This window comes from Arachis stenosperma, chromosome 9 (assembly GCF_014773155.1).
Source record: "Arachis stenosperma cultivar V10309 chromosome 9, arast.V10309.gnm1.PFL2, whole genome shotgun sequence".
NCBI classification, from domain to species: domain Eukaryota; kingdom Viridiplantae; phylum Streptophyta; class Magnoliopsida; order Fabales; family Fabaceae; genus Arachis; species Arachis stenosperma.
Genome location: NC_080385.1, coordinates 103,114,086 through 103,125,458, shown reverse-complemented (window position 1 = coordinate 103,125,458; position 11,373 = coordinate 103,114,086). Strand labels below are relative to the sequence as shown.

General features: G+C 29.8%; 2 protein-coding genes across 6 annotated transcripts; one reads left to right on the top strand and one right to left on the bottom strand.

Moving 5' to 3' along the window:
- The first annotated feature begins 322 nt into the window (after positions 1-322).
- On the top strand, positions 323-11,119 carry LOC130948383 (probable prolyl 4-hydroxylase 3). 4 transcript variants are annotated; one of them, XM_057877099.1, is made up of 10 exons: positions 323-637; positions 731-791; positions 3,438-3,641; positions 3,737-3,821; positions 4,162-4,259; positions 4,382-4,479; positions 5,095-5,224; positions 5,585-5,772; positions 5,892-6,006; positions 11,036-11,119. In XM_057877099.1, exons 1-9 carry the CDS (start codon positions 526-528, stop codon positions 5,960-5,962), a joined length of 1,047 nt encoding a protein of 348 aa, XP_057733082.1. In that variant the 5' UTR covers positions 323-525; the 3' UTR covers positions 5,963-6,006; positions 11,036-11,119. The 4 variants fall into 4 exon arrangements, with proteins under 4 accessions (XP_057733082.1, XP_057733081.1, XP_057733083.1 ...); XM_057877098.1 differs by lacking the exon at positions 11,036-11,119 and having other exon boundaries at positions 5,892-6,548; XM_057877100.1 differs by lacking the exons at positions 5,095-5,224; positions 11,036-11,119 and having other exon boundaries at positions 5,590-5,772; positions 5,892-6,548.
- Positions 6,614-9,687, bottom strand: LOC130948384 (uncharacterized). 2 transcript variants are annotated; one of them, XM_057877102.1, is made up of 5 exons: positions 9,451-9,687; positions 8,717-8,819; positions 7,978-8,043; positions 7,679-7,876; positions 6,614-6,996 (listed from the first exon to the last, which is right to left on the bottom strand). In XM_057877102.1, exons 1-5 carry the CDS (start codon positions 9,644-9,646, stop codon positions 6,933-6,935), a joined length of 627 nt encoding a protein of 208 aa, XP_057733085.1. In that variant the 5' UTR covers positions 9,647-9,687; the 3' UTR covers positions 6,614-6,932. The 2 variants fall into 2 exon arrangements, with proteins under 2 accessions (XP_057733085.1, XP_057733086.1); XM_057877103.1 differs by having other exon boundaries at positions 6,645-6,944.
- Positions 11,120-11,373: the final 254 nt, after the last annotated feature.

Below are 11,373 nucleotides of genomic sequence, written 5' to 3'. Positions count from 1 at the left end.
TTTATTATTGATGGACAAAAATATTAAGCAAATTTACTAGTAAAAATATTATCCTAAAAATATATTAGTATTTTTTAATTTAAACCTATAATTTGGTTTAATAAAATTCAATAAAATGATTTGGTTCAATACGGTTCAATAAAATCAAACCAAGTTAATAAAAAAATCATGATGAGACACTTGTTCAAATTAGAATGGCAACTTTTTTTTTTTTTTTTTTGGTCTTGGGCTAAGCCCTTCAACCTTACCCAAACCTAACAACTTACCCACCCCAAATTCAGATCCCCTTTTTTTACATAAACTTTCATAACAGCCTAGCAGTTTGACTTTGCTAACGTAATTCCTGTAGAAGATGAAATTAGTGGGAGTTGTAAAACAAATCTCCCATAGCTTCCTTTTTAGACTGCTCTTCTTCTCTTCATCATTTTCTTTTTTCTTATTTTATTCTTTTTTTTAAGATCTGAATTCGATGCATGGTATGATTGTGCCGGTTTGTTCAGGTCTCCTCTGCTGGTAGCGCCCCTGATGAAAGCTCTGTTGCAAAGGGTGAAGGAACCCACAATTTTTCAGTGGGAGTCCTCTCTACTAAATTGCTCGATTCCAATATACAATCTTTGTTTCAGATTAAGCTTGAAAAGTAAGTTGATTGTCTTTCTCGTTTTTTTAACCGTCTTTCTGTTATATTTAAATCTCGTATCTGTTTGTGACGGTCTTCTGGTTCAAATGCAAGTTGCTCCTCTGTCCGCTGCCCCCTCCGGTTCCTTCCCTGACTTCAATGACCACCTGATTGGGTACCGTTAAAACCTGGTTTTCATTTTGCTCGATTGCACCTTCGTGTTGTGTAGGCCTTCCTTCAATTTTTCTAACTTTCTCTGCTTCTTTTCTCAATTGGGTTTCAATTTTTTCTGGTAATCTCACTGACCAATTGCTTGAAAGTGTACCTGCTGCTCTTTGTGTTACTATGAGATGTGCTAAATGATTTCTCTCTCTTGGAGTCCAGGTTATCCCGGCATCTGGTAGATCTTTCAAAAGATGTGCTATGTCCTTTAAATAAGCTAGTATTTCGCCTATATAATTTTTCACGACTTTATTTAAGTTGCCGCCTTAAAAATAAGGCCTAGGAACTTGTGAACTACTAAAAAATGGGTTCGACAGTGGCTGAATAAACTCTGTTGATAGAACCTCACAAAAATTGATTTCTGGGACAAATTTTATCTCTCTGCCACCATCAATATTAGAACTAGCTTGGATTACTCCTCTTCTGTCTTTGATAACTGGTTAATTATTGGTTCTAACAATACCACACTTGGGCCATTAGTATTGCAGGGTTGTACCTGTCTTAGAATTGCGGTGTCATCGCCTGTGATATTCGACTAAATTTTTGTGTGTTTCTAACTAATTTACCATGCTATTATTTTGTTTCATTCAATTGATAAATATACATATTTCAAAACAATGTTAAAATAAATAAACATTAAGAAGCAGGAGAAAGAGAGGCTAATATTGAAGTCACCATATGTTCTTCAAGTCGCTGCCATTTTCATCTCTAGCGTCAGGAAGTGAGTTTAATTGAATTTTGATATATAAAATCGTTCAAAATATATAAACCAATTTTCTTTAGCTCTTGTCACAGTAAAAAATCAGTAAAGAAAGAGAAAATCATTAAAAAAATAAATCTTAGCACTCATAAAAATTTTATTATATTCTTAAAGAATCTTAGATTTATGCAAGTTAAGAAGTCGTTGTACGAGTGAAAAAAAAAAAGAATAAATGGATTAAAAAAAAAAAACAAAAACAAAGTGGCACATATAAGCAACATAGTCTAGCATGCCATTGACCCTAGGAACTTTTAATTTTAATTGTTTCCTCGTTTGATAAACAAAGAAACACTCTGCATATACCAAAACACTAATTAAAAATTATTAGAGTGCCTCCTCAGAATTATCAAGAAACTAAAATGCCGAAAATTTCATATATGCTCTCAACAAGTGAATACTCTTATTCTATGTTGAATTTAGTTTTTATTGTATTAATATTTTGAGCAATGCTAGGAACCAAAAGGGTATTAATAAAAAATCAGCAAAATACCTTTAGGTGAATTTAAAATCTCTACGAGTTAATATGTATGAATGTTTCTTTTACTAAGTATAATAACGTTTCTTTTTCATACTAAATGGATGTTCTTTTATATATTTTTCGAATTTTTTTGTATTACAAATATGAATGTCTCTATTTTTTTAAAAATTTCATATTTTTTTTTAAATTTTATAGATTTTTAATTATTTTTGCTAAAATATAATTGGATGTTTTTTTTTGTTAAATATTAGGATGTTTTTTTTCATATTAAATGAATATTTTTTTTATAATTCATGACATTCACATTAACAAATAGGATCATCAATGGAGAGTTAAGAAGTGTGAACTCCCTATCAAATCCTAAATATTTTGATCCGATTCGCATATCATCACAATTAGGAAAGTCAACGAAATACAAATTTGTCACCCCACATGTCCTGTCCAAGGCATGCAGTCCATACCCTTATAAAGATAACACAACAACCAAAGGCATTGGTGTTTATCAAGGGAAAAGATTTCTGTAAAATCCTTGAAGAAATTACCAGAGAACAGCCTCTAAATGTCGTGCCGAACTGGAGATGCAACGGCATTGATGATTTCTACAGTAAGTTAGGTCCCTTTTTATCTGATAAGGCAATCAAAATAATAGATGGAGGGTTTCAAGATGTTAAACTTTATATGCGCTTGTGGAGGGCGTCGCGGAGAGCATGGAAGTCGCCGGCGCTTCCAGCAACATTGCTAAAAGAGAGAGGTCTGTGTGTGATTGTTGGAGGTGGGTAGGTTAATGTGAGAGAGAAGAGAAATGTTTCTATAGATTTTAATTAGGTTTACTTAATCAATTTTAAATTTTTTAAATTTTGAAATTAAAAATTTTAAAATTAATAATTAATACAAATTAATGTGATTTTGTTTAGTTTTTGGTTAGTAACTTTTGATTTCATATACTTTTCTTAATATTTTTAATTTGATACAGAAGACAATTAATTATCTTGTTATTCTTTGAGGGTTATAGTATTCAATATTTTCTCACTTTTTTATAAATAATATTACATAATTAATAAATATTATTATTTTATTAGTATTTAATTACTAATAATTTGTATTAATATTTATAGAAATTTTATACAAAAAAAATATAATTAATTAATAGCAAATACCCTGGTTGCAACTCCCATGTATTACCGTACCACTCACGCCAACAACGCTTCCAAATTCTGATTTCGTATTTTGAATTTATCTTCATGCAAAAGACGCAAAACAGTGTTACAGATTAAGCTTTTTGACCCGAAGAAAGGGTAGCCATAGAACTATGATGAAGCGTATATATTCACAAACACCATTCAATTCTACATTATTTGAAGCATGGCAAAAGCAAAATACACGAATCCGAAGGCGCAGTTGAAGAAATGGATCTCGTTGAGGAAGCTGGTTTTGCCGATGCTTTTGATTTTCACGATTGTGCTTCTGGTGTTACTTTCTATCGGTGTTGTTAATCTTCCTATTACCGCTAATGATTCTCCGATCAAGGATATCGGTGCTGTTAGGCGGCGCAGAACTTCTGAGAGGTAGCTTCCACCGCTAACGATTCTGTTTTTATTTTTCTAGTTATAAGGCGAAAATGCGTTTAACATTACTACTTTATTGTTGTTGCTTTTAAAAGAGGTTACGGTTTGGTAGAGCAAAAGAAAAAGTGGACCGAAATTCTTTCGTGGGAGCCAAGAGCTTTCATGTACCACAATTTCCTGGTTAGTTTTTCAGATCTGTTAATTCACCTGTTATGGATTAGGCACTGATTTTTTTCATGTACACACCTGTTTGGTGCAACGTGGCGGTTACCAGCTCAGTTCAGATCTAGAATTTTCCTTCAAAACGTGTTATAAGGATGTCTTTTAGGCGAGGCTCAAGAAAATTAGTTATATTCATGAATGGAATACCGAATTGTGACTGAAAAGGTTCAACAAGCTTGAGCGTCTTGTCTTATTTTGCGATATTAGATTCATGTAGCAGTAAACTGTTGAAAGTGAAGCTCATCTATTTTGTATTAGAATATTAATATTAATTAATTCTGCCTCTCATTTGGATCAGTCCAAAGAAGAATGTGAACACTTGATCAACGTTGCCAAACCACATATGGAAAAATCACAAGTTGCTGATAGTGATACTGGACAGAGTATAGATAGCAGGTTTGCCTCTATTTTGCGTGTTCATTTATGGTAACAATAGTTGTAAGCTGTGTTTTGGTTTAGATACTTGCTCCTGAGAGACTAGTGGTGGTAATGCAATTCTATACAATCCATGCCTCCAGTGATCGTACTAGCTCAGGAGCGTTTCTGAGAAGAGGATTGGACAAAGTTGTCCAAAGCATAGAAAAAAAGATTGCTGATCTTACTTTCGTACCAATAGGTATGACTGTATGATGAGTTCCTGTATGCGTCTGCTTATCTCTTTCTTTTGTCTTTCTAAGTTTGATATAGGATAATGTCAGGGACACAATAACCTAAAATTATCTTATCTAATTTAATGTTTATAATTTTATAAATATAACATCTATAATTATAGACTTATTACATTTAATATTATTCAGTTATTCCAGCAGTAATTAAAGATTGAAAAATAAAATAATTTTTTATTGTTTTACACTGATTTTCTATTGCTTCCTGAATATTTTTGTCGGTTAAACTAAGATCATTTTAGTGTGTCCGATTCCTTTTTGCTTACTCAGGGTCACTTTATAAAATATGAGGGTTCTTTCTTGCTCAGTCATATGAGGCAGTATATGATGAAGTTAATGTAATGAGTTTGTGTCATTTTAATATTTTTGTAGATCCCATTAGTGTTTGAATTTTTGTACCTTGGATCTCACTATATGTGATATGGTGGTTAAGCCGGAAATGGAATACAATTTGAATATATTAAACAGGAATGGAAATACCTCCTAATATAGTATACTTATCGTCTGGTATGAATGAATTACTTCAAAAGTTTTTTAGTTACTAATGAATAACTCATAATATGTAGAGAATGGAGAAGGACTTCAGGTTCTTCACTATGAAGTTGGCCAAAAATATGAACCTCACTTTGATTACTTCTTAGATAAGGTCAACACTAAGGATGGAAACCACCGTGTTGCTACAGTTCTTATGTACCTGTAAACACATGTCTCTTTTCAATTATAGTTCTATTTTGCGTTAGTTAAGCTTTAAAGTAGTCTTTCAAATTGGTCTCGTGCACTAGAATAGTTTCTTAAATTCTAATTATATCAATTACGTTTCTAAAATCGGCAAAAGTGTACATGTTAGTCCTTATCAGCATTATGAATCACGCTAAGGAACTAACGTGGTACACTTTTGCCAATTTCATGGACGTAACTAAGCAATTGAGAATTCAAAGACTATTTTAGTATAGGCGCTAATCTCAGGTACTACTTTCGGATTTAACTCACTTGTGCTTTATGGTGGATTTTCTTTGGAAATATACTGATTGTTTAATTTTTATGTGTTTTGTGCAGTTCAGATGTTGAAGAAGGTGGCGAGACCGTATTTCCTGATGCCAATGTAAGTTTTACTTCTGTTCCATGGCAGAATGATTTGTCTGAATGCGCTAAAAATGGTCTCGCGGTGAAGCCAAAAATGGGTGATGCTATATTGTTTTGGAGCATGAAGCCAGATCTCACCCTAGATCCTTCTTCTCTACATGGTTACAAACTTCACAAAATTTAATTTAGTAATTCATACTGACCCCAATTTGCAATTTTGTTACTCTACTATCTGTTTCAAATTGATTTTTTTTTTTTTTTTTTTGTTTAATGCTTCCAGGTAGTTGCCCTGTTATTAGAGGAAATAAATGGGCTTCAGCAAAGTGGCTACGTCTTGGGGTGTTCAACTAATAAGGATATTATTAAGCCATCTCGTGTGCAGATACTTGTAGAGAGTAAGGATCATTCCAACGCACTCTTACAAGAATTCAAAAATGATTTTTATCTTAAAGTATAAGCGACAATTTCATCCATTTCGTGCAACAATTTCCTCGCTCAACATATTTGCATAGGATTGCATTATAAAAATACTTTATATTTATTAAAAATAGTGTAACTAAATATCCTTTAAATATGATTTTTTATTTACTTTTTTTTTTTAAAATAAATAACTTCTCTAATTTTTTGAATAACCTGACCTCCGTAAAAATATTTAAATTAATTAAATAATAATAAATTTTTAAAAATAAGAGACATAATTAATTAAAAAACTAAAATAATATATAATTAAATTTAATGACTGAATTTTAAAAAACAAATAATATTTTTCTATTAAAAATAAGACATCAAATTAACAAATATGTATTTATATTTATATATACATATTAATTTATATAATTTTCTAATTAATCAAATTTATTATAACAATAATTAAATCTACAATAGATGAATAATTAAATCGTTCTCTTTGTCAAAATACTTTTATTTATGTGATAATATACTATTTAAATATGTGTGGAACAATATTTTTTTAAAATTTCTTTTATGCTGACCATCCTCTATACAAAAAGCATGTGGAAGTAATCATAGATCAGTTTACAAAAGAATTTGTCTAGTGACATCGATATACTAATTTTTCATCTCTCTGTTTATACCACAACTAATGTATTTGGTATTGAGGAACAATGAAAATTCTTCCAACATTAATAAAATTCTCAACCCCATTATTTGACAATTTGGGTTTTTCACCATAGCCATCATCTGCTGTTGACACATCTAACTGTTTGCCACTATACCAACACATGCTAATCGCCATGTTTAAAAGCTTCTCCATCTGCTTTTGACTAAGATTAGACGCACCACCTACTGCCTTGGTTTCAGCCTAAGGGCAGCACTGAAAGAAACATAACACCAAACATAACTTCTCTGGACAAATGTGGCCCACTCTATGAAAAAAAAAAATTGACCAAATTGAAGTAATTATTGGATTCAGAATTTTGGATCCTCTCATGTTCAAAATAAACATGACCTTCTATTGTTTACATCACAATGATAAAATTTGACTTGCTGATTAACCGAATTAAGGCTTTGGGTTAGTTGCCTCATTGGTTCAATCAATTGGTTTTAGGTCAAATCACTTAATTAAATAGGATTTAGTAAATAAATATATAACGATATAATATGATTCAAACAGATGCCCCATATGTAATATGAATTTAATTTTGATACATTGACCATATAAAAGAATTTTACACGCGCATCTAATTACGTATCACTAAGTCAATAAAAATAACTACTTTTTTACAATTAACACATGTATGGTCATTGATTTACGTTGTTAGTGCATCAAAATTAAACTCATAATATTTGACAAAATATATAACAAATGACTAGCCCGTTTGGAATCGTTAGGTGGTTTGTGATTCTTTTACCAATCTCTCTATGCCTCAACCAACGGGTCTGGTCTTAGGTCTAATAACTATAATTAACATCTCCACATTCTACAATGATTCTTTTTTAACATTTTATAATTTTGAGAGTAATTATATCAATGAAGAAGATGTGAACATGACAAAGATCATGCTAATTTTCAACATGAGAGGATCCAAATCCATGATGATTAATTACCTGTTGATACAATAACGCTTTCCAGTGGGTGGAGGACCATCATCAAACACATGTCCAAGATGAGCATCACAGACAGCACAAAGAACTTCCTGGCGCGGCATGAATATAATGGACAAATCTAATTTTGACTTCACATTGTTCCCAATTGGCTGGTAATACGATGGCCATCCAGTTCCACTATTAAACTTAGTAGATGATCTAGAGAGAAAAAAACAATGCAAAAGAATTAAATCAGTTCAAGATGAATGTGATCAGTGAAAGAAAAATGTAGTTTGGTGAACTGCATATAAAGTACTTACTCAAATAGAGGGGTGTCACAACATATGCAATGGTAAGTCCCCTCGGTTTTGGTATTCCAATACTCCCTGGAATTATTCAAAATAATGAAAGTTAAAACAACAGTTGCATAAAAAAAAATAAAAAAAGAACCTCATATATAGCACTGTGTATTATGTTAACTGTGTATCACCGTGCAATTCTTTAGATTTTAGTAAGATGCAAAATTATACTTGCTATTGATAACCAGAAATTCTAACTACAGCAAAGAAAATTGACAATGATACATGGAGACTTGAAGGTGAAGAAATTGACAATCTCAATCTGCTGGATTATACCAGGCTTATTATGAATCATGATCAAAATTGTGCAGTACAAAAATATGAATGCCTCTCATGGTGGTTAGAAGATTTTTGGAATATAATATGCAGCATATTGTATCCTTACATAGCCTTAAACAAGAGACAATAAATATTAAATCCATATGTACACTAGACTAAACCAACACTCTCTAGCCCCCTGCCAATGGTTCTAGATTTCGAGACATAAAACCAATAATGTGTCTCTAGTGTAGCTTTTAAGAGAGATGGTTTCATGACAAGCATATCAGTTACAATAAGACGAGTCAAATTTGAAAAAAAAAAAAGAAAAAAAAAAGATTGTTCAAGAGCCATCTAAAACGAAAACCATGCAATATGCAAGATGAATGAAATATGTAACAAATGCTTTTATTATCAAATTAGTAATAGAGTTAGAACGTACCCAGTGAAAGCTCTCTCAGTCCCCTTTTGACGGGTAATGTAGAATTGTTCACTTGTTAGGCGCTTCTTCCACTCTTCATCCCTATAATCAACAGTGTCAGCACCTAAAAGGCCCAATAAAGAGTATGTCAGATAAAACATTGGCAAACCTTGCTAGGAAGGGTAATGCTATAAAAACAATAAGGTAAAATTATCTTATTTAACTTAACATCGATAATTTGGTACCATATAATAATTAAGAAATATAAAATAGTAATGGACTAAAATAAGAAATATAAAATATTGTATAATAAAACTGTTCTGAGTTTATTTAATTATATTTAAATCTAATACTAACTAATTATTCTAATAGTAATTAAGAAATATAAAATAAGACACTTTGAGCAGCTGTGAATTGATTCTCTATTGTCTCCTCAGTGTTTTTGAGCAAGAAATCCCAATAACAAAGCCTATGCCACATTTTGCCCCCAAAACCAAAAGCAATTGATGTATCTTAATTCAAATTTAATGGACTAAATTACTCCGTTGAAATTCAAACACAGAGGACCATTCACTAATGACAAATCAAAATCTAAATAACTACCGCCACTTACTCCTGCAATTTTCTACTAAACTAACTGGCTAAGCGAAACTAAATAAAAACCAAAAAGCTATCTCCTAAGAATAAACAAGACCAAGAGGAGAACCCAATTACTATACAAATTAATGTTAGTATTAATATGATAATCAAAATACCTGATTCAAAGGAAGTGTTGTCTGCTTGCTGGGATTGGGAAGAAGCAGAGGAACCCATTGAATGGATTGAATAACAAAATTTCTTTCCGGAACCGTCAATAGCACGTGAAGGAAAACATACCAAGACCTTAGAATTATGAATAAACCTCTGGCAAGGAATATGAGATGTTGGTAAACTCAAAGCACGAGAAGCCATCTTACCCAAAAAGAATACGTGGCCACTTTAATAAATTCATATATCTAAGTAAATTAGTACGTGAGGCTGTCCTTATCGTTTTTAATCACTAATCACTGAAGAGATTACGAGTTAGCCACGTAGAGATTTCCAAGCCACGAAAGTTGAGATGCAAAACTTGTCAATTTTTTTTTTTTTTTTTTTGCAATCTTACTTCACCAACAATATTTATCATTTTTTTTTGTCACTATTCGCTAAATAGTGAAGTTGTGGTAGAAATTTATGTGCAGTTAATTTTATAGGAAATTAATAATTAAGAATTATTAGATAAAAATTTAGTCAAATTATTTAAATTATTTAATAATTTTTAATTATTAATTTTGTTGATTATATCTGATTTTTTACTTTATATAAAGAAGAAATTTAGATGCAGTCAATTTTACCTAAAATTAATAATTGAGAGTCGTTAGATAAAAATTTAGTCAAATTATTTAACGATTTTTATCTATTAACTTTATGTGAAGTTGAATTTTCACCTTACATAAAAAATCTTAACGATAAATAAATTTTAAAAATTTGATAAAAAAATAAATATTAAATATATATTCTAAAAAAAGATTTTAGAAATATATTGCTCTCCAAACATTATTAAAAAATAATATTTTTTATCCTTAAATTTTAATAATTTTATATCCGTTAAATTTTTTAAAAACATTTTATTACCATATTTTTTAAAAAATAAAAAGTCTAAACATTAAATTTTGTTTCGAACATTTTTTTGTATATTTTTTAAATATTTATTTAAATATTGTCACAAAAATTTAGATCAAATAATAGATAAATAATTTGTTAAATATAAAAAACTTTTTTAATTATAAAAATATAATATTTAATAATTTTTTATCACATTTTTAAATTATTTAAATATTGTTTAATCGATAACATTTTTTAAAAATCATTTTATTAATAGACAATAATAAATTCTTTTTGCGTACTAAATTAGTAGTTAACTCTATTCTAAACTCTAAGTACTAAAATATAGATTTTAAACTATAAATCTTATATTTTAATAATATAATAATAAAATATCAATCAAAATATTGACTAATATTGATAAAACATATTAGTACTAAATATTTTTCTTTTACAAACTATCATTAAATGATATTATTAAATGTATTTTTGTGTAATATTTTTTCATGTTTTTTTAATTTAAAAAATATATAAATAATTACATTTGATAAGTGAAAATTTTTAAAAATAAAATATTAACAAAAAATGTTGATTAGAATAAATCTTTAAGATGCACTTTGAAAATTCTAATATTGATAAAAGATTTTGAAAAAAAAAAGCTAGAGGGTTAAAGTAATCAATTATGTTCTTAGATTCTTAAATCTTTCTTTCTCACAGCGACGTCTCTCTCTATTCAGCTGTGGAGTATTTGTCGCGCTGTCATCTTCCTTTCTCTTTCATCGCCGGTAAGCACTACTGCTTTAATTTATTTTTGGTTATTTTGTTAATTTTATTTATTCTGATTTTTGAGTTATTAGCCGTTGAGTTGGTCGTTAATGAATATTGTTAATGCTAGAATTTTTTCTGATTTTGAGTTATTTATGTTAATTATAAGTTGTTCATGTTGATTTTTCTGATTCTGAGTTGTTAATTTTGATTGCTAATTTTTTTTATTCTGAATTATTGATGATGGTATGGTAAAATTGTTTTCCATCCTTTCTAATCTTTGAATAGCA